This window comes from Echiichthys vipera (genome assembly GCF_963691815.1).
Source record: "Echiichthys vipera genome assembly, chromosome: 20".
NCBI classification, from domain to species: Eukaryota; Metazoa; Chordata; class Actinopteri; order Perciformes; family Trachinidae; genus Echiichthys; species Echiichthys vipera.
The window spans coordinates 3678061-3701069 of NC_139845.1; the positions used below are offsets into that span (position 1 = coordinate 3678061).

The window sequence follows — 23009 nt, forward strand, 5'->3', positions numbered from 1 at the left end:
ACTCACTGGTTGAAAATAGAGTTGGACTACAGGGGGATTTAGGCTAAAAACTGCCAATATTCAACATCTTTAAAGGTTTGCACTATCAATAGTATATTCACTCATGCACAGCATGAAGATTTCGTACATGAAGTGCTGGTAGTGCACATGGCACATCATTGATCAAAGCGTTGTGTTCAAACGGTTAAACTATCTTTATTAAAACACACGGTTGTCCATCACAAGAATGGTACAAGTCAAGTGTTTCCCTAGTGATTGTTGAGAGGGAGGGTAAAATGATCAGAGTTGTAAGTTTTCAGAGTTGTATTTGAAACCACTGTGGAGTGTTTTGGCATCTGAAAGGCTTTCAAATGACACAGATTTGTCATTCAAACTGGACTTCCTGGATTGTGTTCAATAATCTCGCAAAAAAACTTGCATAATGTTGCCCGTGTCTAGATGTTAATCCTAGATTTGCGGAAACTCTTGCAAGGCTGGCTTCATGACGACCCTAACCTTAACCGTTCGAGGTCTATGCCTGACCTAAACCGACCCCCTGAGACACATCTTGGGTTACCATCACGACATGACACCTACTGTCATTTTTAAGCGAGACAGTGTGATAGCAGTTTTGAGCCATGATAGCGGTGGCTCTAGGGGTGGAGATGGCGCTCTGATGGCCGGTCAGTCCACCACTTTGGTCCAGATCGACAACAGTCTCAACAGCTATTGAATATATTGCAATGAGATTTGACACAGAGGACGAATCCTACTGACTTTTCCTGTATAGCTCCATCAGCAATGGTTTTACTTATCCAGTGAATTAGTGTGTTAGCATGCTAATAAGCTAAAGTAAGATAGGACTATGATGTTAGATGAAAACTTACATCAGCATATTAGTTTTTGTGAGTGTTAGCATGCTGGTGTTAGCAAGCCTCATAGAGACTCATTTCAGCTTTATTCCAATTGTGCTCCCCTCCACTGCACCTGTCTTATATTCAGGCGTGCATAGAAATTTTGCATTTTTTGAGAACACCCAGTCTGAATTCCCACACAGCTCAAATCTGACTGCACACCTCGTCTCTGGAAGTTATTAGAAGCTTGTTTTGCATGAAATAAGAAAGTTTCCTGCAGCCCGTGGACTCATTACTCATCCAAAAAATTCCAAAAAGTTCTCTTATCAATTTCTTAAGTTCAGTTTGATGTGTGAGACATAATTGATCGTGTGGTTGCCACTGTGGAGCCTGTGATGTGTTGACAACTTGATAAGTGAATCTTTAGGAAGCTGGATACAAAACACACCACTTGCGCAGTTAAAACTATTCTATCTAACGCAGATATGAGGAAAAACGTCTGGTGTGCAGTGAGATGGGAAATTCTGCTTCATTAATTGTGACTTTTCATGCCAAGAAATTCTACATGCCAGATGTTTCTTTCGCGCGGTTTTTGGCACGGATGGCGAGCCGATGCTTTAGTCTCAACCTCATTGTAACATAGTGAAAACATAACTTGTTTTTATGCATGTAATCGCAAAAGAACTAATGAAAAAAAGCCTCTCAAACTAGAATAGATTAACAGTAAACATATCCCAAAAGAGTATGCAAAGATATAAAGCTGCAACATCTGTCTCGAGATATCAACTTCTTACTCGGTTTATTAAAAGGTGATTAATGCAGGACTTGGCCCAGATATGAAAGAGGTGGTATTGAACACACACTCTTCAAATACACCTCTGCAGATGGTGCCAAGATCATGTCATCAAACACAGCTTAGCTAATGCATGTCCCCTGGCACTGCAGCCAAATGAACAGAACACAAACACCTGTCTGCTCCACTTTTCTGTGGATTTGTGATGCGGCTAAGAGGTGCCAGTCAGCTATCAGTCGGTTTGCTGTGTGGCTCAGGTGATTTGGCTGAGTGAAGAGCAGTGAAGGCTTCATGTGGGTAAACCCCAGTGACAGTTTGTGGATGCAGGCCCATGCAAATGTGCTGCTGCTGCTGCTACGGAGGTTTTGACAGGTGAGGTTCAGTTTCGCCCGGGGCCTGGGAGAGAGAGAGGGCTGTCCGTTACACAGGGCCAACCAGGGGACTAGGCTATAAAACATGTTCTGAGAGCCGTGTGGTGAAGCAGAATATACGGGAGAACACTGCAGGGGGGGGGGGGGTGCCAAACATTTGACGTGAGAGTAAAATCAGATTTCCATAGAAGGCCTCAAACAGTTAAACACAGAAGGGAAAGGTTGAAGAACTGGAACAAAATGCTAAGTTTATTGTATGTGTGGTGTGTTTCAATGCAAAATTCCTGCACAAGGAACTTTTATCCCCTATTCTGTTTTACAGTTACAGCAAAAGTGCAGACTGTAACTCCAGAATTGAAGAGAAAAAAGTCAAAGTACCAAACTGCAGTTACTCTTATTATTATAAATGATGATTTTGTCTTTGTACACTTTCCTTTTAGGTAACTTTCATTTTGATAAGTCACCTTCGCTCCTTATATCTTCTGTGATGCGTAATCGTTTTCTCAAATGTGTACTTAATAGTTCTGTACGAAATAGTTTTGCATTTTGGGAAATAGTGTGTAGCCACCACCAGAAGAATGAGCCCCTACACCAAACTAACAAAAGGAAATGGTGGCATCGAAGGCCGACTGTTGCGTGGCCTCACGCGCCTGTGTCTCGGCGTCACCTCGCCAGTTCTCAGTATGATTCAAAAAGTGAAACCGGAAGAACGACAGGACAGATTCAAGACGCTAGTTAGCCATTTAGCACAGTCATAACACAAGCCGATGTTGAAAGAACAATATTTTTTTATTGTATCTTTACCTAGCGCTAGCGGACAATAACGCAATTCGAACGTTTCTGCCGAAAAGCGCAATGAAAAAGAAAATAATCTTACCTGATTTAACAAGTTTGGGTTTTTTTAGATCTTACCACCTCTTTACTTAAGCCATCTGTTTATTTTCCTCACATCTGTTTCTCTTCTCGTGCACTGATTCACTTAAGCTGAACAGCCAATCAGAGTGATCTCTCTCACTGACGGGCTCCGCCGAAATTTAGACAAACTGAATTGGCCAAAAGCCGCCGACGGGGGCCGACAGGGGCCGAATGGTGCGGGACACGCGGCAAAAACTACAGGGCAGCCCAAATCTGACCGATGGCTGAAAGTTAGGGCCTTTGAGTAAACAATAAAGAAACTTTTGAGGAATTTATTTAAAGTGAAATGAAGCAGAAAAATCTATATTTTGACTGAACAGTGGAAACTTTTTTAGGTCCTCCATTAGTTTTAAATCTTACGGGTGATATCAAGCAACAAGGTTCCTCCTTTGCACATACACTTTTACTTTTACTGCTACTACTTTAGCACAGGTAATTTTACTTTTAAACTTTAAGGAAATATCTACATGAGCAGGATAATTTAGTAGTCTTTCCTCTGCTGGTAACAACATATCTTACTCGTGCGTCCATTCTCCCCTCTCCGTGTTGAACCCAAATCCTGCGTGCTGTGCCTGAAACGCGTCACCTCACACTCCTCCCGGCCCTTCTCAGCTCCTCAATCACTCCCTCTGACGTTTTCTGTCATAGACTGAGGTTTGTAGCTCTCCAAGTGAACCTCTGAACTTTGTGCCATCGCCATTACTCCCAGGAGTCTGCAAAAGCAATTTCTGAATCTACGACGACCCCGTTGTCTAAATCAGACAGAAATCATTTTGAGTTTGAGCCGTGAGAGAACGTTTGAATGTGCACACGAATTCAAACTCATCTGATGACAAATCTCTCATGACGGCGGGCTCCCAAGCTTGTTGCAAGTCTCTCTCTCTCTCTCTCAGTGTGTGTGTGTGTGTGTGTGTGTGTGTGGGATGAGGGTTTAGGCACGTTGTCTGCTAGGCCGTCCAAGAAGCCCCAGGGCACCTCAGTAAAAGAGATAATTATCTTTTATCTGCTATGTTGTGACGGGAGATTATGGTTCAAATTTACGATTGTTAAGTAGACAATGCAACGCGAGGCTGCTCTTTTCAAAGTGGCGCGGGGGTCTCGAACAAGTGAGAGAACTCCCACAATGCAGCAGGCAGCTCATCCCTCATGTTTCAGGCTTCAGGTCTTTGGAAACAAAAGGAAAAGGATAAGAGCAACAGCAGCCATTTACTTTCAAAAAGGACTATAGTAATCCTATGACATTTGCTGTATAAACAGTATTTTATATCTTGTATGGGTATCAAAGTGATATTAAAGGAGATTAACGATACTTAGAACCGCAGTAGGGTCACTGTTGGCTCGCTATGGAGCATAAAAATGCTCTTAAATTACCTTTGAATTAAGCCTTAAATTAGTATTATTATAGTAGTAGTGGTTTTTAACATGCCTATGACATCATGCATCTGCTACAGTGACCTCAGTGGCACATTTAACACATTATAGGAAAGGTGTTTCACATAATTACTTTTTGATGAACAAGCTGTTGCATGTTTAGAGGAATACTTGCTACTGAGACTACTGAAATTTTTGGAAATACACTTATTTGTTTTATTACTCGAGGGTAAGATGAAAAGATCGATAACACTCTTGTGTCTTCATGAAGCTACAGCAGGTTAGCATAGATTAGCATACATAAAGATTGGAAATCTGGGGAAACGGCTAGCCTCAGTACAAAAGGGGTTCTGTCAAGTTCTTTTGTATGGAGTAAACAAATTAAATATAACATGTTAATTAGTGCGCTCCAGAGATGCGAGTAGGTAGTTTTCTTTAGTTACATTTGGACGGAGCCGTACTACTGTGTTTCCTTAATGCTAAGCGAAGCTAACCAGCTGCTAGCTGTAGCACGGACATAGTGGCGGCAGTCTTTTTATCTTACCAAAATGAAATTCCATATTGTAAAAAGTGAGATTTTTGTTTTTATTTTAAAGCAGGTTGAGGTGCTGTTTAAAACAAAAAACACACAAATACAAAAAAAACACTGTTGTTTACTAATGGAGTTCACGCCCATCCCCAATAAAAACATGTTCTAGTAGACATGTAGTGAAATATCACAACAATAATCGGACGGATTGCGACGAACTTTGGTTCAGGCATTCGTGTTCCCCTCGGGGTGGAGTGAAATAACTTTGATGATCCCTTAAAGGGATAATTTGGATATTTTGAAGTGTGGTTGTATGAGGTACTCATCCATAGTCGGTGTGTTACCTACAGTACATGGAAGTCAGTGAATATATACTAAAAACAGCGTACACTTCAGCTGATATTGTATCACACCAGCTTCTGTCTGTCCTCCCGTCTGCTTCTCCAACCTGGCAGCATGCTCACCTTCATCTACTGTCGGTAACACACTGACTATATAAGTACCTCATACAACAACACTTCAAACAATCTAAACTATCCCTAACTTTTTTTTAAAACTGAACCAAAAGCATCCCCCCCTTTGGCCGAGGTCTAATTTTGATGTAAAAGTTGCATTTTTACCGTTCAAAGTGACCAAATTCCTCCAACATGGTGACCCCGAATCTGACCTGACCTCTGCTGACGGTGACAGCAGCGCTCCCTGGACGAAGATGGACTGTTCCTTGGAGCCGATTACACCCACAAATCTGTCATCATGCTCACCTGAAAGACGAGAGGCAGACGCAGGAAGAGAGAGAGAGAGAGACAGACCGGCGAGTGGGAGAGAGAGAGACAGAAATAAGTGGTTTGTGACGACGACCTCGATGATGATGATGGAGGAAAAGAGGAGCAGAGATCACAGAGAGTTCGCCGGTCTGCGTTCATCCTCACCTGAGCCAGCCTCTGCGCGCACACAGTCACCCTTGGCAGACGTCCACAGCCGAACACCAGAGGGGAAAAAAGGTCAGCCAGAGGCCATGGGGTCCCACCACGGGGCAAAGCGCTCCTCAATCCCTCTGTACACACACACACTATAGCCATTCTCATTCCTCGTGCCCCCTTGACCTCGCTATTAAAACACAGGAGCAAATCTCCCGATTGGTCACAGCGGCTCAGAAACAAATGACGCCAAATACCTGACTTCTGTCTGGCCTTTTTCTGCAGGGGAGGCATGAGAGGTTCTGCAGCCGCCGGATTTGGCGTTCCACTTGTGCAAATATATTCCCATATTGGAAAGCGTTCCCATGATTTGGGTTTGCGTCGGAGATCCGTTTGAGTCGTGCGGAGTTTAAAGACCACCGGCGACATTTTAACACTTTAACAATGCAGCAAACCAGCACAACAACTGTGTGTGTTGCATAATGAGAGTGAAGATGTGCAGAACTATAAAGAAATCTGATATGCTTTTCCTTGCTAATTGGATTGTACCAGTTAGATCACTTTATTCCAGGTGTATTGCTCGTCTTTGTCCATGTTTAACTTTCATTTCACTTGCTTTTATTAGTGACTTTTCAGTTGCGCACTGCTGAAGAGCCGCAAAACAGATTGTCAGTGTCGTAAGCACAATAAGAATCCATTCATATCTATTCTATTCTTATCGGATGTGTTGATGTAAGCACCTTTGTATTTACTCCTGCAGCCCGTAGATGTGCAGAATCCCCCAGAGTGAACCAGCGTGAGCATGAAAAGGCTAAATGTGTTTATTTATTTAGTGTAGTTAGGATTTCGTCTGTAAAAAAAACCTGCTGGAAAGTAAAGATTCACTAAGTCTCATGTTCGCCCTGTAATCACCGGCGCTCAGTTCTTATTTGTTGTGGATCACTGCGGCAAATACTTTTTTATTTAAATCCGAAACACAGCAGCAGAGGTAGAGCGGCCTCTGTCGCTATCGTGATTCACGAATGAAGCGCGGTGTTTTAATCCTGTGTCGTGCTCCAGTGTTCAGTCCAACGCATCACACCTCCTTTGTTTTACATGCTTTTCACACTTTGTCTGATTCCATTTGCTATTGTGCTTTTTGTCTTTGCATGCCCCTTTTTTGTTTTCTTTTGTGAATAATAGAAGAATTACTTTATTACTTTATTACTTTATTAATCCCGCAAGAGGAAATTCAATTTTTCACTCTGTTATTATTTGTTACACACACACAGGCCCGAAATACACACACATGCACAAACAGGACCAGTATACATGCAGTTAATGGAGAGATGTTAGAGCGAGGGGGCTGCCAATGCATTGGCGTCCCCTCCCCCGAGCAGTTGGGGGTTCACTGCCTTGCTCAACAGCACCTCGGCAGTGCCCAGGAGATGATCTGGCACCTCTCCCAGCCGAGTCACCTAACGACTGAGATCCTGCCGCCCTAATATGACATGTGTGCCTCTTTTCTATTGGAGTGTATTAGTGTACCTGCTGTTTATCGTTCACGCGAAGCACTGTGAACCGTGCGACCCAGTAACTGAACCGTCGTCACGTGTGCATTGCAGATATATCGATATCTGGATGGCGTCAAATCCTCTCAAACTCAATAAAATCCAATATTATTCTGTTCTTCTCTTATTTCTCCCCCTTCGCCGCTCATCTAACATTACTAACTCCTGCAGACAACTCTGTATTATCTTTGATCATCACCTCAACTTCGACCAGCGCTGAATCGTGCTTTCTCCAACTAAGAACTTTCTTTTTTAATCTTGTCATTTTAATGCACGCATGCACGCGTAGATGACTGCACGGCATTCTTCTCACGCTTCACAACAGCAAAACCTCCATAAACTGGCTGAAAATGCCGCAGACAGATGCATCACCAGGTCCAACGAGAGAGAACGCCAGTTTTTTAAAAACCACTTCAGTCCGTTTGAGAGTGGATTTCAAATAATAATGACCACTCATGAGGCTCGTAGGGGTTAGCTCCAGAATATTTAGCTGACCTCCTGCAAGCCTGAACGCAACCTGAGATGCTCTGGTCATTCCTGGACATTCCTGGGTCAAACCTTCAAACTAAAGATGATTGAGCCGCTCTGATTTTCCAGCACATTCTTCCAAATTTTAGACTCTATTCCTTATTAGTTCAGTGGTATTTTCTTTCCCTTATTTATAAATCTTGCATTCAAATCATTTAAATAAACGCGTTTTTTGCTTAAATGCCTTTTCTACTTTGTAATATCGGTAGCCTATCGTCCCCTCCAAGCCTTTCCACCCTGTGCGGGGTAGGGGGTGTGTAGGGGAGGTTGTTTTTTAAAGACTCTGATTCTTCGTCTTTTTTTACTTTAATGTAGTGACGTCTTATAATCACATTTTCCTGCCTGTTGTCCACATGCACCATCGTACCTCTCTCTCTTTTACTAACTATTTACTTTTTAATTCTGTGTAAAGCACGTTGTAGCTCGTCTTGAAAAGTCTTAAACACAGGTATTATTATTATTATTATTATTATTATTATTCAGTAGGCAAGGTATTTGCGGTGAAACTGTATTTTGGCTTTTATTGAGGTTAACTTTTAAATTCTGGTTTAGTCTGATCATTGATAACGCTTTAGAGGATATATTACTGTTGTGCAGTGTCTTTGGGGGGTATTTAGATAAATACATTTCTCACATTTTAAATCTTATATGTGTTGTTGTTGTTATTATGGTATGTTCTTTCATGACACTCTCAATAATAGCGGTGTATCATCTGTAAAAAAACAAACCGAATGTATGTTTCTTTCCCTTCTCCGTGCTACACGTCACATGTAGACTGTGATGCGTTGTTTTTATTTAACCCAGAACTATTTGATCCGGAGGTTTTGGGGAATCTTGAGCACAGCTGAGAACTCCTGGGTTACTCTACCACCAAAAAGTCATCACAGAATTTAAGCGCGGAGGAAGCTCCAGACACTGCGCGGTTAATTCAGTGGTCGAAACCACCAGAGTTCCTCTTAACTTCCAGTTTAATCATTTCTCAGCAGTAGAGGTGATGCACGTAGCAGCAAACTGTTACTTCATTTATCAGGTTTCTGCATCTCATTGATATAAAGTGTAGGAGACGCTAGATATGAAGCTGGTTTCTAATGAATCCTCCTCGTTAACTGATACGTTTATGCATGTATGTATGTGTGTGTGTGTGTACAGTGTTGCATGTTGGCCGCAGTGTATTTATGCATCAGTAGAATGAGACAAAAGCCCCTTCAGCCCACGCGGCGTGTGACCGTGCAGCCTGGCCTCTCTGACCCTGCCATTTGATTTGTTCCACCATCGCCACTGTTTATTTCTGCTCTTCCTGTTTGTGCTCAACTGACCGTAAGAGCCGTCCCTGTGAATGCCGGGTAAAAAAAAAAAGAAAAAAAATGGCGAAAGAGTGTCGCTGTCGGTTGCGGTCACGTCGGGGGGGGAGGGGGTGCGGTGTGTCAGAGATCACACGGAGCAGACAGAAAAGACGGCTCTTGACCACAGTGCTAACATGTCAACAGAGATTAAACTAGTTTATTATTTTCAAAGAGGGGAAAAAAAAAATTTACGAAACAAAAAAACAGTCATATTTTACACTAGTGATTATTATTAAATTTTTACAACCATTCAGTCTGCATAACATAAAGAAATAATTCTACATCTTTGTTTATTTCGTATTTTTGGTACTCTGATTTATACATACAAATAACAAATACAGGAACTTTTTTCACAATGCATATAATCTGTGGGCAGGAAGAAAGTCTTTCAGTGTGTGTGTGTGTGTGTGCGTGCATGTGTGTGTGTGTATCTATGTGAGTGTACGTGCGTGCGTCAACACAAACCAATTGCCCGAGACCTATAGCACATCCAAAAAAAACAGAAAAAAAAAAAAGAAGAGACGCCTGCAGCCAGAGCCGCTGACTCTCTGCAAACTTAATGCAACACAATTCACGCAGGCGAACGCCGAGGCCTGCCCTTTCTCAAGTCTTCTCACCTCCTCCCTCTTTCTCTTTTTCCTCTGGCGTCCTCTCTTCCTCGCTCTTCTCTCCTGCTGCTGCTGCTGCTGCTGCGACTCGTACCCTTCTCATCGTTAGCTGCCCGGCGGCAAGTTTCCTTTTTTTTTTCTCACTTAATTAAAAAGTCTTCATTAAATGTACTGTATTTCATACAATTTGTACAAATATATTCAACGTCTGTCCCTCCTCGTCTCCGGCAAGAAGGAGAAGATGATGGAGGAGGAGAAGAAGAAGAAGAAGAAGAAGAAGAAGGTGACTGTGGAGGTGCGGGGGGAGGGGTGGTGGGGGGGTTCCTGTTACACAGGTGCAAGGTGAAGAGGGAGAGGTGGGGGTGTTTGGAAGTTTTCAGGGAGTTGTAAAAGTTTCGTTGTGACGTTCGTGTGTGGAAAAATGGCTTATTGTACACAAATGGAGCTCCTTATCGTGTGGATCAGCGGGGGGACGACAGCCTCTATGTGGTGGCGGCAGCGGTGGTGGCGGCGCGGCCCGGGGAGAAAATGTTCTTTCTCTCCCTGCTTGGAGGAAAACAAAATCTTCCCCCCTTGGAGGTCAGTGCGCCACAGTCAAAGTCTGCAAAGCATTCACATCGCAGAGGTACACTTATAAAAATAAGATACAACTGAGGACAAAGGAGCGGAAGAAAAGCCTGTCGTTCTCGCTCCGCAGTTCTGCGGCGGGACGGGGGACAGTCGGAGGGCGGGGGAGGGGCTTAAGGTCGGGCCGAGGAGCAGTTTATTTGTCTTTTAGGATATGGAAGCAGGTCAGCAGAGGTACCGAGGGGTGTGGTGGCGAGGGTTCTGGGTGCAGTACAGCACAGGGGGGGGGGTGGGGGAGGTCTAACCCATGGCTGTGACCATACTGGAAGGGTGGTGGGGGGCGAACGAGGAAGGGTGCATGGGTGTGGGGGTGGTCAGCATGTGGCCGGAGTGCGAGAAGGGAGGGAAGGACGACATGTGGCGGGACAGGGCGGCCGGGCTGAAGGAGCTGCTCTTGTCCATCAGGCTCTTGGAGAAGTCGTCCATGCCGTCTTGGGACTTTTTGCTCTTCTTGGACTTGCTGGACATCTTCCTGTTCCTGGTCTGGATGCCTTCCTTCTTCATGGTCAGAGGTCGGTTGATCTGCTCTCGAAAGGAGACAGAGAAGATGGCAGATTAGTATTTTGTCGCGACATATCCGCGGCATTGTGTTTAAGACATTACATACATTAAGCAGACACAGTGAAAAGAAGCCCTAAGTGAAGGGTGTCCCTCGAAATGTGGCACGCGCTGAACTCTTAGTTTTCGTTGAGGCGGATTTGGGGGTTTTTGTGGGGACATAATGGTACGTAATGAAGACCCATTACAGGGCAAATCTGACGGTCCCATCCTGAAGATTGTTTATATACTCTGCATGTGACTGTGTGTGGATTTTAAATGTTGATTCATTTAACTGCATCGGAGGCTGTGCCAGAAAGAAAGGGAGAAAAGGGGAAGATGGAGGGGTGTGTGGAGGGAAGATGTGTGCAGAACAGAGACGGAGAAGGGTCTGGCAGCTGATGTCGACCGCAGAGACACATGGCCATGACGACCGGCGCTGTCGGCCAAGTCCTCCTCTCTCTCTCTCTCTACACCCTCCTCCTCGACTGCGTGGCCGTCTCCTGGCCAAAATGGCCCCAGCTGCCGTATTCCAGCATAGGTTTAGCGGGGAAAGAGAGCTGGATGATGGAATTCAGGCTGTGGGCAGGATTATAGGAGGGGAGGTGGATGAGGCCGACTGGCTTCCTGATCTTTCCGAGCTCTTCTTCCCGGGGAAATGGGAGCAGGGACTTCTTCCTCAGCGCTCTCTGAGACATTGGCATTTTTTCACCGGCTCAAAGCGGAGCGGCCTCGATGATTAGTGGAGGGCAGAGATCTGTGCTCCCCACCCCCCCACCCCCCGGTGATGTGGTTTCATTCTCTAAGATATGGCTCCATACTGGGGTGACTTTCTCTGCCTCACTTCCAGCTCTGAGGCACGGCTACGCCCACCTAAAGCCGGTCAGGCCTGCGCTCTTTGATGCTGAGATGTCTAGCGTCTCGCAGAGGAAGCCCTGGGCCTCCGGCCTGCGCTCGGCCGCCGCCCCGGCACATCAAACAAAAAGCCGAGCCAAGTGTTTGAGTCAATGACCACCGCAGAATACACAGCACATCCTCTCTGCCCCGGCACCAGCAGCTAACCACCTGAAACCTCAGCCCCCCCCCCCTCGTACGGAGCTGTCAGAGCTGAGCACGCTTCACGCAAAGACAGAAAGGTGAGAAAGACATCTTTCACACGCAGAATCACCGAACCCCCGGTTACTATAAAGAAAAAGGAGGCCTGTGTCTGTGTCCGAGGCGCTCAAAAGGCCTCACGTCTGTGGCAACTCTTTCTGTTTTCACAAGCTTCTCGTCTAAGCCTTGGGACAATCAGGTGTTTTTGGGACACACACACAAGCAGGCGGAGCGGGGGGGGGGGGGGGGGGGGGGGGGCTAAACTCTCCATGAACAATCTGGAATTTGTTTCAAAGCCCTGCAACAGGAGTCAGGATTTGGCAAAATAAACTCATCTCGCAATTACAGCGCGGGGTCGGGGTCAGTTCAAATGCTAATACGTGAGTGGGAAATATTATTCTTTTTCTCCCTTTTAACCCTTTGTCTAAATCAGTTTCTGCGGCACCATCTGCCAAAAGTAACACGGGGAAATGATTTAACAGGAGCGCTTGCGTGACAAGCAGGAGCAGCGGAGCAGGATACTCTTCCGCCTTCACGCAGGCACACAGGCAACCATCATCTGTCGGAAAATATTACCTACATGTGACTTTGGAGACAGCTTAGTATTATTGCGAGTATTGTTATTATTAGTTTCAACCACAATGGCTGTCTGATTCAAAGTCGGCTTTGTGTGCAGGAGAGGAGATGGAGGGAGAGGAGGGAGAGGGAGAGATAAACGGGTCCCTGGGGTTTTCAGATTGAGGATGTGGAGTGATGTGGCGAGGCAACCCAAAACGAATTGGGGCGGATTGGTGGTCAGAGGGGGGACTCCGAGTCCCCTTGGTGCGCGCGGAACCAGAAAAGGCTAGAAATAAGAAGGAGGGGGGGGGGGGGAATCGTCCTGGAAATTAATGGAATTTTAATTAAGCCCCTCTTCTTTAATATTCAAAAAGCAAAAGCGGCTGCAGGCTCAGTTCACTTCGCTCTTATACATTTTAGATTCGCACTTACTGCCAATAAATCATATTAATTCTGCAGTGTTTGTTATCACCGTGGCCCCGAAAGTCTCTGCAGGGACAAGGGCGATCAAATATTCAGAGGAGGTGGATGTGGAGGGGGGGGGGTTGGAGAAGGTGGCCCAACAGGACGTGAGGGGAGAGAAAGAAAGAAAAGAGTGTGTGTGAGGGTGAAGGATGGAGATGGAGTTGGATATCCAGGACGAGGTATCCTGTGAGATTTATTACTTACATTGTGCAGTTTGTAGTACAGGCCGCAGGCGTTACACACCGGGTCCCCGTTGGCGTTTCTCCGCCACAGCGTCGTCGTTGTCGTCTGGCAGTTTGCGCATGACGTCCCCGCCCGTCTGGCCGCGGACTGTTCCAACACACAGAGAACCAAAAGAGCGTCAAAGGAGCACGCAATCACCCCATCAACACGTGACGCGTTTTCACGCCAAGATGCAAGGCTGTCATTCCTGCAGAAGCGCGTGTGTGTGTGTGTGTGTGTGTGTGTGTGTTTTTTTTAAAAGCACTGAAATGTGGATGAAAAATGGGCGTTTTGTTTAAGCACCTAACTCGGATAAAAGGACAAATAACAGTCAGAGCTGCGTCGAATATAAACGCGACCTTTGCGTCGCTGTGTGGCAGCCCTGCATTATGCATTATTGTTAAATGCATTAAAGAAAATGTTCTTTATTGCACATTGAATGCACTATTTATTCCCCACGCGTGTGCGCTTGCGTGAAGCTAAACGTTACTTTGACTGCGCGCACACGCAACACACACACACACACACACTTAATGTCCAACCCCATAGTAATTCTTATTTTTGCATTGAGCGCGAGCTGAAAATAGTTTCGGATAAAGACAGAAATACCAAAAACAGAGCTGCTTTCACTCGGGGCTAAAAATAGCGTCCTAGAGCGCATACCTCCTGGAGAATAAATATTTACAGAAGACATAAAAGCAGTGCCTTGAAACGGGAGAGCTATTAAATCTGATCAAACCCCCCCCCACCCCCCCCCCCCCCCCCCCCCCCTTAAAGTGCACGAGGGCCTGTTGCAAAAGAAGGGAAAAATGGGCCTGAACGTAGATTTGAAACACACAGAAACACGTGAATGCGTCATGCAGTGAAATGAACCATAAGCAGGAATTGCACGCCAATTAAAAGCATCATAATAATAATAATTAATAATAATAGAAATGATGATAATAAAAAAACAGAAAGGTGTGTATTTTTAGCTTCGCTGCAGGCTCCCAGCAGAGTAAAGCCCTCCTTCATCCTGACACAGTGAAAGTCATGTCTTCCCATGGATTGGGCCGCCTGTCTGTCTCACAGCAGCGACTCGACATTGATGTTATAATCTCTAAAAAAACAATCGATAGACAGGTGACCGCAGAGGACACACGCGCTAACGTTAAAGGACTACATTATCTCGGGGAGGGATTTCCAATTATACACACGGGCTGGCCTAATCACCCCTGCTGCTGTGTGCTGTGAATAACCAATCAGCATTATTAACTCTCTCTCTATCTATATATATATATGTGTGTGTGTGTGTGTGTGTGTGTGTCATGTCTCCACCCTTTTGATATTTATTTTTTAATCCCAGTGCATCCAATCCTCTAATGACGTCATATTTTCTGTAATATGAGCAGGCGAGATATTTTGTTTCGATGTGATTGCGCAATTTTTCTGCACTGGAGGGTCATATTTTGGTCACTGTGATGTCACTCTCTGCCCTATAAATATATATTTTTTCCCCCTCTCCGTGCATGAATAATAATTTAAAAAAAAACTAGGAGGTCAAATGTTGCGTGGCACCTAACCTGACTACCCCCCCTCCCCGCGCGTGTGTTTAAGCAGACTGCAACATCGAAACAATCTCAAGTCGTGACTGTGTGCGCTGCCTGGCCCGGACCCCGCAGCCTCTCTCTCTGTTATGACTGGGGGAAGCGGGGCCCGCGCTGTTATCTGCGCCGCTCAGACATCCGGCAGCCCTTTCCTGGAAGTCGGCTTTTCACATTAGGAGGCTAGAGAGAAGAGGTCCAGGCCAGAACAGGACTGGACTGGACAGCCATCTTTGCCTCGAAAGAATTTCCCTCTCTCTCTCTTTCTCTCTCTCTCTCTCTCTCTCTCTCTCTCTCTCTCTCTCTCTCTCTCTCTTTCATAAGAAGGCAGGGGAACTCCTCTAAAAAGCTCACGCAGCTTTTGATGAAAGGGGCTTTCCCTGAAAATAACTGCAAAAAAAAATAAAAATAAAAATAGCTCCACTTCAACTAAACCTAAAACTAAGAATTGCAAAAATAAAAAATATCCTTAAAAATGTCAAAATAATATTCATATTATGGAGCTCATTGTGGGTGTGTTTGACCTGCAGCCACAAGCTACAGAAGCTCTCTTTAAGGGAGGCGGTGCATCTCCAAAATACACATGGGGCCTATTGTTTCAAAACACTGTGAATCAATGACAATTTGTTTTGTTGCAAATAAAAAATAGCATCGTCATTGCATTTAAAAAAATAAAAATAACTGTGCAGTTTTTTTTTTTTTTTGCTATGGTAGTATCTGAAAACAGAGACCTGCACTTGTCGAGTCAATTTCCTGCAGCTAATAGGCCTACTTCTTCCTGGATAGGGGAAAAACAGAGAGAGACGGACATGTCATCAATAGAGAAATGTGGTGGAGACGTACCAGCCGCCGCTTGGGTTTGATGAGAGGGCGATTCTGCCCGTTCATCTTGTGATAGAGTCCGCAGGCGTTACACAGATAGTGACCCGTACCGTCCCGCCTCCACAGCGGGGTCGACGTGGCTCCGCAGTTCACACACTCTCTACCTTCTGCAAGAGCCAACACACACACACACACACACACGCACAGCCACACACACACATACGCACAGAACATGGAGACAGTCCAGGTCAGTTGGTGCTAAAAAAAAAAAGGGTGTAAATTATGTTTTTTAAATAAAAAATGAGATGTTATTATTATAAAACACCCAATAAAGCATCAACGGTATTAATGCAACAGTGCAAATACAAGCATGACTTTACACTGCAGCAGAGGTTTTATTCATAACATTAAACACATATGAATGTTGATGGTGCGTGGTCTGTTTAGGTCCGTGAGGCAGATATTTATTTATTGTTATTTTATTTTGTTATTTTTAAGAAATAAAATCATAAATATGCACGTGTCCTGGGACAGGATTTTCAGACTAAAAGCAAAATGCACTTTGGTCCGGGATAATTCAAACAAAAAGTGTATAATAATATATAAAACTATTTTTTTAAATGTTAAATAACAAGCCTGCTCCTTTCTCTCATCAGCCAATATTTCATAATAATAATAATGATAATAATAATTATTATAATAACAGGTATAATAGGTATAATAATTATAATAATAATAATAATAAGTATTATAGGTATTATAATAATAATAATAATAATAATAATAATAATAATAGTAGTAGTAGTAGTAGTAATAATAATAATAATAATAATAATAGGAATAGTGTTCCCTTTATTTTGAAAGAATCGAGGGGCGTTCATGTTTGACTGGCACTTCTCTAGTGACACCGACAGGTGAGGCGCGCGCTCACAGTGTGATTGCAGCATGAAGGGGCCTGAAAGTGAAACAAGGGCTCTGCAGCCACACTCACATTATTTGAAAGCAGACACTCACACAGGGCTTTTGTGCAAAGCCGAGAGCCTTTTTTGCATTTTCATGCAGCCGCGCTTCCCCTTTTTTTTTACGAGCTGCAAAAACACACACGCACACAGCCCGACTGCTTCACCATGAGAGAGAGAGAGAGAGAGGGAGAGAGGGAGAGAGAGAGAGATGCGTCTGTCCGGGTCGTGCCGCCTTTTGACTTGACAGACATGCAAGCACCTGGAACAAGTGTTTGTTTCTGTATATGTCTTTTTCCCCCCCATTCTTTCCTGCTGCTGAAATCAAACAGGAACTGTGCGTCACATCACTGGAGCAAAAAAGGCACGCAGGCCTCTCTGCTCTCTCTGCACCCAAGGTGTGTTTGGAGAGACGCAGTTGTACGCGAGGCACGTGCTGCACTGCTGATAACCTCATTAAAAAAGAGGGAACCCTCATCAGATCTTCAAAAATGCACATTATCTCACATTATCCTCGAATTAAAACATCTTTATTTGCGTTAAGTGCGCGATGCTGAATAATCCCGATGATATGCATCGACTAATCCACTGTTTCCTATACTCTCAACCAAGCCGCTGATATTAATCTCATTACAGATTTCAGCTGAGGCAGCAGCAACCTTTCAGATAATTACTCCCTCCTTGCATTTGATTTATTTGATTTTATTTGCTAAATATCTCCCCCACCCCACCCCACGCTCGGCTCTTCCCCTCCCCTCCCCTCCCCGGTGGTTCGTGCACTCTGCCACGGCGACGGCTCACCCGCTTTTACCCTGTGAATGAACGAGCAGCATCCGGTGCTCTACCGCTGGGTAAACAATGCAACTGTGGCGCGCACTGGTCTGACAGTAATGGGATTATGTTAAACATATAAACGGGGCGACACAGCCCAGAGAGCTGGCTTCCCCTCTGTCTGTGTGCGTGTGTGTGTGTGTGTGTGTGTGCGTGTGTGTGTGTGTGTGTGTGTGTGTCAGTGGAGAGGAAGAGGAACAAAATTAATCCGAGCGTTCAACTCTGAACTCTTCTGCTTCGCGAGGGTTTTATTTTTCGCTGGGGGGAAATTATCCAATAAAGCTCATTAAAGGAAATCAAATGTGTTTATTAACGCACTTCATATATTTTATATTTATTTGTCATCTTAACTTTAAATTGGACAAGTTATTCTAAATGTTATTATTCTGATTTTTATTATTATCAGATAATGAAAGAAGGAGCTTTGCGCCTGTTTAGAATAGAGGTTGACCTCTCGCCTTTAAAAGGAGAGCTTTGTTCACGTGAGGGATGGATGAGTTGCTTATGGGCATTTTTAAAAAAAATATATATATATATATGATATTAAACATGGCTGATCATTAAGGCTGCACATCTGGGGAATCATGTTAGATCAAAAGGGAATGTAATAAAGCGCACGCCTACCTGAACAGGACCTTGATTTTGGTCTTGTTTTGGAACCATAACTAGAAGATGACCCACCTATCAGGCTACTTGGTGGGAAGAGGCCTGGGCCGTATTCGGGGACATAGGATGGGTATGTGGCGATGGGGTGGTGGGCGGAGGATGACCCTCCGAGTGATCCCACGCTCCGGCTGTGAGCTGACTCCAGTTTCATACTCTCGGCCAGGGTCACCTGGTACTTTATGCACTCTTTATCCTCCTGCCGCCCGGAGCTGCTGCCTGGGGTGGATATGCCCGGGTCCGGGGATACGTCTTTCGGTGGGGTCGGGGGAAACGTGAAGAGGTGCGGACTGGAGTGACCGGTGGACAGTGAGGAGGAGGAGGCCGGGGGGTAGACGGACAGGCCCGCCGGGGAGCCGTGGTGCAGGGGGTTCTTGGGGAAGGGGCTCAGGTTCCAGGGAGAAGTGCTGTGGTGCGGGGCGATGCCTTTGCTCCCCTCCAGCCAGGGCAGAGAACCGTGCAGTAACGAGGGACGGCACACCTGGCTACCTGGGGGCGGCGGGGGAAACACAAGAGAATATCACAACCTGACCTCAGTCTGCAGCAACAAGAAACACACACATTTATTCGTGTTTTAGGTGTGTGAGAGTGTAGCTCTACAGGCCTAAAGGGGCAGCTTTACGCACTGATTTACCAACACGCTTTATTCTTAATATACACACAAATCTGGGTTTCATTGGCCTCCAGCGATTCGATCACTTTCTATCGAGATGCCGTCGCCATGTACAAATCACTCAACCCTCTCTTTGTGAGCAGAACATCGAGTTTGACGTGCATCATTTTGTCCTTTGCCTTTTCCTTTAAACAGGCCCGAACGCAGCGAGATTCTTGGGTCGAAAGCCTCCAAAGAAACACGGTCGCGCTTGACTGTTGAGGAAGTTAAATAAAGGGAACTCCGCAAATGACTGCTGAATATTAAAATAAATATAAATGTGTGAAAACACGCTACTGAAAAAATACCCCAGGTGTGTGTGTGTGCGTATCTGTGTCCACACGGCTGTTTGTTTAAATCCGTAACTTAACACTCGATTGATTTGGAGAAAGAAATTACGCACGGGCTTTTGGAACACTTCTGACACATGAGTCAGCTGAATGTACCATTTTTTGTGAGGTTTAGAGGGGTATGAATGGGATAAAGGCGGTGGAGAGAAACCAAAGACAAACTGGAGGTGAACCATTCGTATTTACGGCGTGGTTTCACAACACTTTACGCTCTCGGGTTTTTCTTTGAGAGCAAGTCAACTCAGGCCAGAACCGAAACCCGGTCTGGCTCACAATCAGATAATACAAATAATTCCAAACACAGTGACAGTAACTGAGTATTCGCCGCGAGGATACATTACGCGCACGGATCTAAACAGGATCATATGCACATGATTAAATAAAAGGCCTAAACAGGTCGTTTACTTACTGTGTGGAGGAGGAGGGTACCTCTGGACGGCTCGGACAGAGTTTCCATAGTACGGGGAGACGTGGTTCCCCTGTGCGTCGATATTAAAGAGTACATCCACATCGTCAGCGAGCTGATACTGCGAAGGGTCCATGTATGAGTGGCCGAGGCCCGGGTGATGTGAGCCGGGATGCTGCTCGTTCAGCACCGCGGGATGATGGCTCATCCACCGTGGCTGATCCGCACTTACTTCCATTGCTCTGTTGTTTTTGCTTTAGTGAATGTTCATGCACGCCGAGGCAAACCGGTACAAGTCACAAGAAAGAATCAGTCCCAAATCCGCGTGTTTTTTGGTTAAATCCACAGGTTCCACGGTTGCTCCCGATCACCTGGAGACAAGAGAGGAGAATTAATTGTCTTATTTTCTCTAGACTGTTCACGTGCAGCTCGATATATATATTAAAAAAAAACACAAACAGGAGCCTCACTCAAACAAGTGGATTTACCCGAGGTTTAAAAAAAAAAAAGATTTAAACACGAAACATACCCCACATTACAAATAAGGTGCCAAACAAATAGGTCCAAAATGGAATCCGGTCCAACGCAGAGTTCCTGAACTTCTTCCTCTCAGAAACAAACAAAAAAATGTTTGCAGCACCAGTTCAACAAGTACAAGTGGAGGTTTTTTGGATCGGGCGCGCGTTCGGGGCTTGTTTGCAGCGGATGGCTTCACCGCACACTGACCGGCACCAGCAAGTTAAACTCACTGATCAAATCTCTGTTTGTGCGCAGTTGTAGCCCTCTCCATTAACTCTGCTCCTCTCTCTCTCTCTCTCTCTCTCTCTCGTCTGTGTGGCTGTCGATCGCTCACCCTTGCTCTACCTCTCTTGCTCTCTCTCTCTCTCTGTCTCTCTCTCTCTCTCTCTCTCTCTCTCTCTACAACTCCCTTTTTTTCCCTTTTTTTTTTTTTTTTTTACAGTGAAGGCATTCTTTCAGGATGGCGCCAGGCAGCTCAATGCTCGCAGACAGCTGTGGCGCGACGCAACTTAAGGAGGGTCTGTCAGTGTCATCGGTTAAGGGGAGGGGCTTGCCCTAATTGAATGTAACGTAGGGGCAGGAGAGATGCACAAGAAGGGGCTGCAAGATTTCTTTCAATGACCTTGCCAAAGAAAATAGGATTCAAATAGAGATATTTCCTTTACACGGGCCCGATAAAGGTTTGCAGCCCTGTTGTGCGTGCCAACAAACAAGAACACAGTTTTACGCACACACACACACACACACACACACACACACACACTTCCCCCCCAAAAAGCATCTGAACCAATATGTTAAAATAAAACTAGTAATACTTTCCCCGTGATATGTGTTCGCCTACAGCAGCAGTTTGTGCACATGAGGGAGGGAGAGACCCGGACTGCAGCAGAGCCTGTTGCTCTGGGCCAATGGCAGGTCGCGGGACATTTACGCTCTTAAAATTGTGACAGTGCGTCCTCTCGCGGTGACAGGCGCGTTATTCTAACGGGGGGGAGCCGATGTCCTCACCGTGGAGCAGGCACGCGGGGCAAGGACGCCCGAGGAGACTCGAGCTTCTAAAAATAAATACATTAATAAATAAATAAATAAAGAAATAGATAATCTTGATGTAGGCTTTTATTGGCTGTCAGTTAAGAAACCAGAGTCTGCGCCAAAAAAAAACTGTCCTCAAACAGACAAGCAACGATGGCTCACGTCATTATTTATTCAAAACAGTGCATTAAATGGAAGACGATAGCGCGCACGGGGAGAGATTTACCCCAGCGAGTGTTTCATCTGCTTCCTTCCAAGTTTATGGCATTTAAAGAGCGACGTTTCCTTTTTTTAAATCAGAGAGGAGCTCACCCTGTGGTGTTCAGTGTCACCCGGGCACGAGGTCAGTGCACTGTGTGTGTGTGTGTGTGTGTGTGTGTGTGTGTGTGTGTGTGTGTGTGTGTGTGTGTGTGTGTGTGTGTGTGTCGGGATGGGGGGGGGTAATACGTAAAACCATATTCTTTCAGATTGACAGTGCGTAAAAGTAGAGTAGTATAGTGTATGTGTGTGTGTGTGTGTGTGTGTGTGTGTCTGTGTACGTGTGTGTGGGGGGGGGGGTAATATGTAAAACCATATTCTTTCAGATTGACAGTGCGTAATAGTAGTGTGTGTGTGGGGGGGGGCAGCCTCGGCGACGCCACTGGATGTGACGTCAGCGCGGTGTCAGGAAATGAACCCTCTCGCAGCAGCAGGGTGGTGGTGGTAGCAGGCTATGGCAGCGCGAGCGCGCACGCTCCTGCACCACGTCAGGTACCAGCGGCAGCGTTACCCCGCGGCAGTGACATCAGGTAGGGTCGGTTTCCTGAGGCCGCACCGAAAAAAAATGCACGACAAGCCTTTCAATAATTACTTATATTCGTGTTTTATTGGAATAAACACGAGGCCGCGCGCAGGTCTGAGGCTCCATTTGCGTTTATTCCTCTAATTCCCAGTTTATTCCCCTTCTCTCTTTGATATTCTCGCGTGGGAGCACACACTGAGAGAGACTTGGCAAAGCGGCGTGTTTTTTTTCCTCCTCTCCAGGATAGCCCTACCTGGAGGGGGAGAGAGAGGGAGGGAGAGGGAGGGAGGGAGGGAGTGTTTCTCACTCGGGCAAACCTGAGACTGAACTTGGATGCAAACTGCTGTAGCTGCCATTGTCAGGCTGTCAGCGGACTCGTGTAATTATCCTCTTGAAAAGTATCGCGCAGCCATTATCCACAAAGTAGCCGTTATAGGTGCTGCGGAGGCAACACACGGCGGTGAACGTGGCCTCAAATCCCGATTATGTGTTTTGTTTCCTGACTGGATGTGTGGAAGCTTAGAGAGTGGGACATGGAAGCCATCCCGGGACTTGATTCCCAAGCCTCGGTGTCAATAACGCCGGAGCTTATTCAGCACCAAACGCATCTGGCTCTCTTTAAGAAAAAAATAAAAAAAGTTGTCATGTATAATCCCAAACTGTCGCCACGGAGGGAGAAACATACAGTGGCTCCAGTTCCCCCGTGCTCTGTCAGAGGGAGAAAGGCTAAAAAGGAGCACCCGCGACGCTCCGGGTTAGAAGTGAACGGCCTGCAGATAGCGGGGGTGCTGTGCGTAAAGGTGGATTCATAATAAGAAAGGGAGGCGACGGGCCAGTCCGGCTCCTGATGGCACAGATATGTGATGATGTCAGCCAGCTCTGATTCAAATCAAGACATGGCACACTTTCTGCTTTCTACTGTCTACACTGCGGCTCAGAATTTAAGACACACCAACGGATTATTCCACTGACAGTGTGTGTGTGCGTGTGTATGTGTGTGTGTGTGTGTGTGTGTGTGTGTGTGTGTGTGTGTGTGTGTGTGTGTGTGTGTGTGTGTGTGTGTGTGTGTGTGTTTGTGTGTGTGTGTGTGTGTGCGTTCATGCGTGTGTGTGTTTGGATCTAAGGGGGTAACATATAGGGGATAATAAT

At 45.5% G+C, this 23009-nt stretch overlaps 1 protein-coding gene across 4 annotated transcripts; it reads right to left on the reverse strand.

The window, feature by feature from the left end:
- Positions 1-10080: 10080 nt before the first annotated feature.
- On the reverse strand, positions 10081-20345 carry gata3 (GATA binding protein 3). 4 transcript variants are annotated; one of them, XM_083934757.1, is made up of 6 exons: positions 20058-20345; positions 19532-19899; positions 18139-18609; positions 15577-15623; positions 13245-13370; positions 10081-10907 (listed from the first exon to the last, which is right to left on the reverse strand). In XM_083934757.1, exons 2-6 carry the CDS (start codon positions 19764-19766, stop codon positions 10626-10628), a joined length of 1161 nt encoding a protein of 386 aa, XP_083790883.1. In that variant the 5' UTR covers positions 19767-19899; positions 20058-20345; the 3' UTR covers positions 10081-10625. The 4 variants fall into 4 exon arrangements, with proteins under 4 accessions (XP_083790883.1, XP_083790881.1, XP_083790882.1 ...); XM_083934755.1 differs by lacking the exon at positions 15577-15623 and adding an exon at positions 15689-15834; XM_083934756.1 differs by having other exon boundaries at positions 18082-18609.
- Between the last annotated feature and the right edge of the window lie 2664 nt (positions 20346-23009).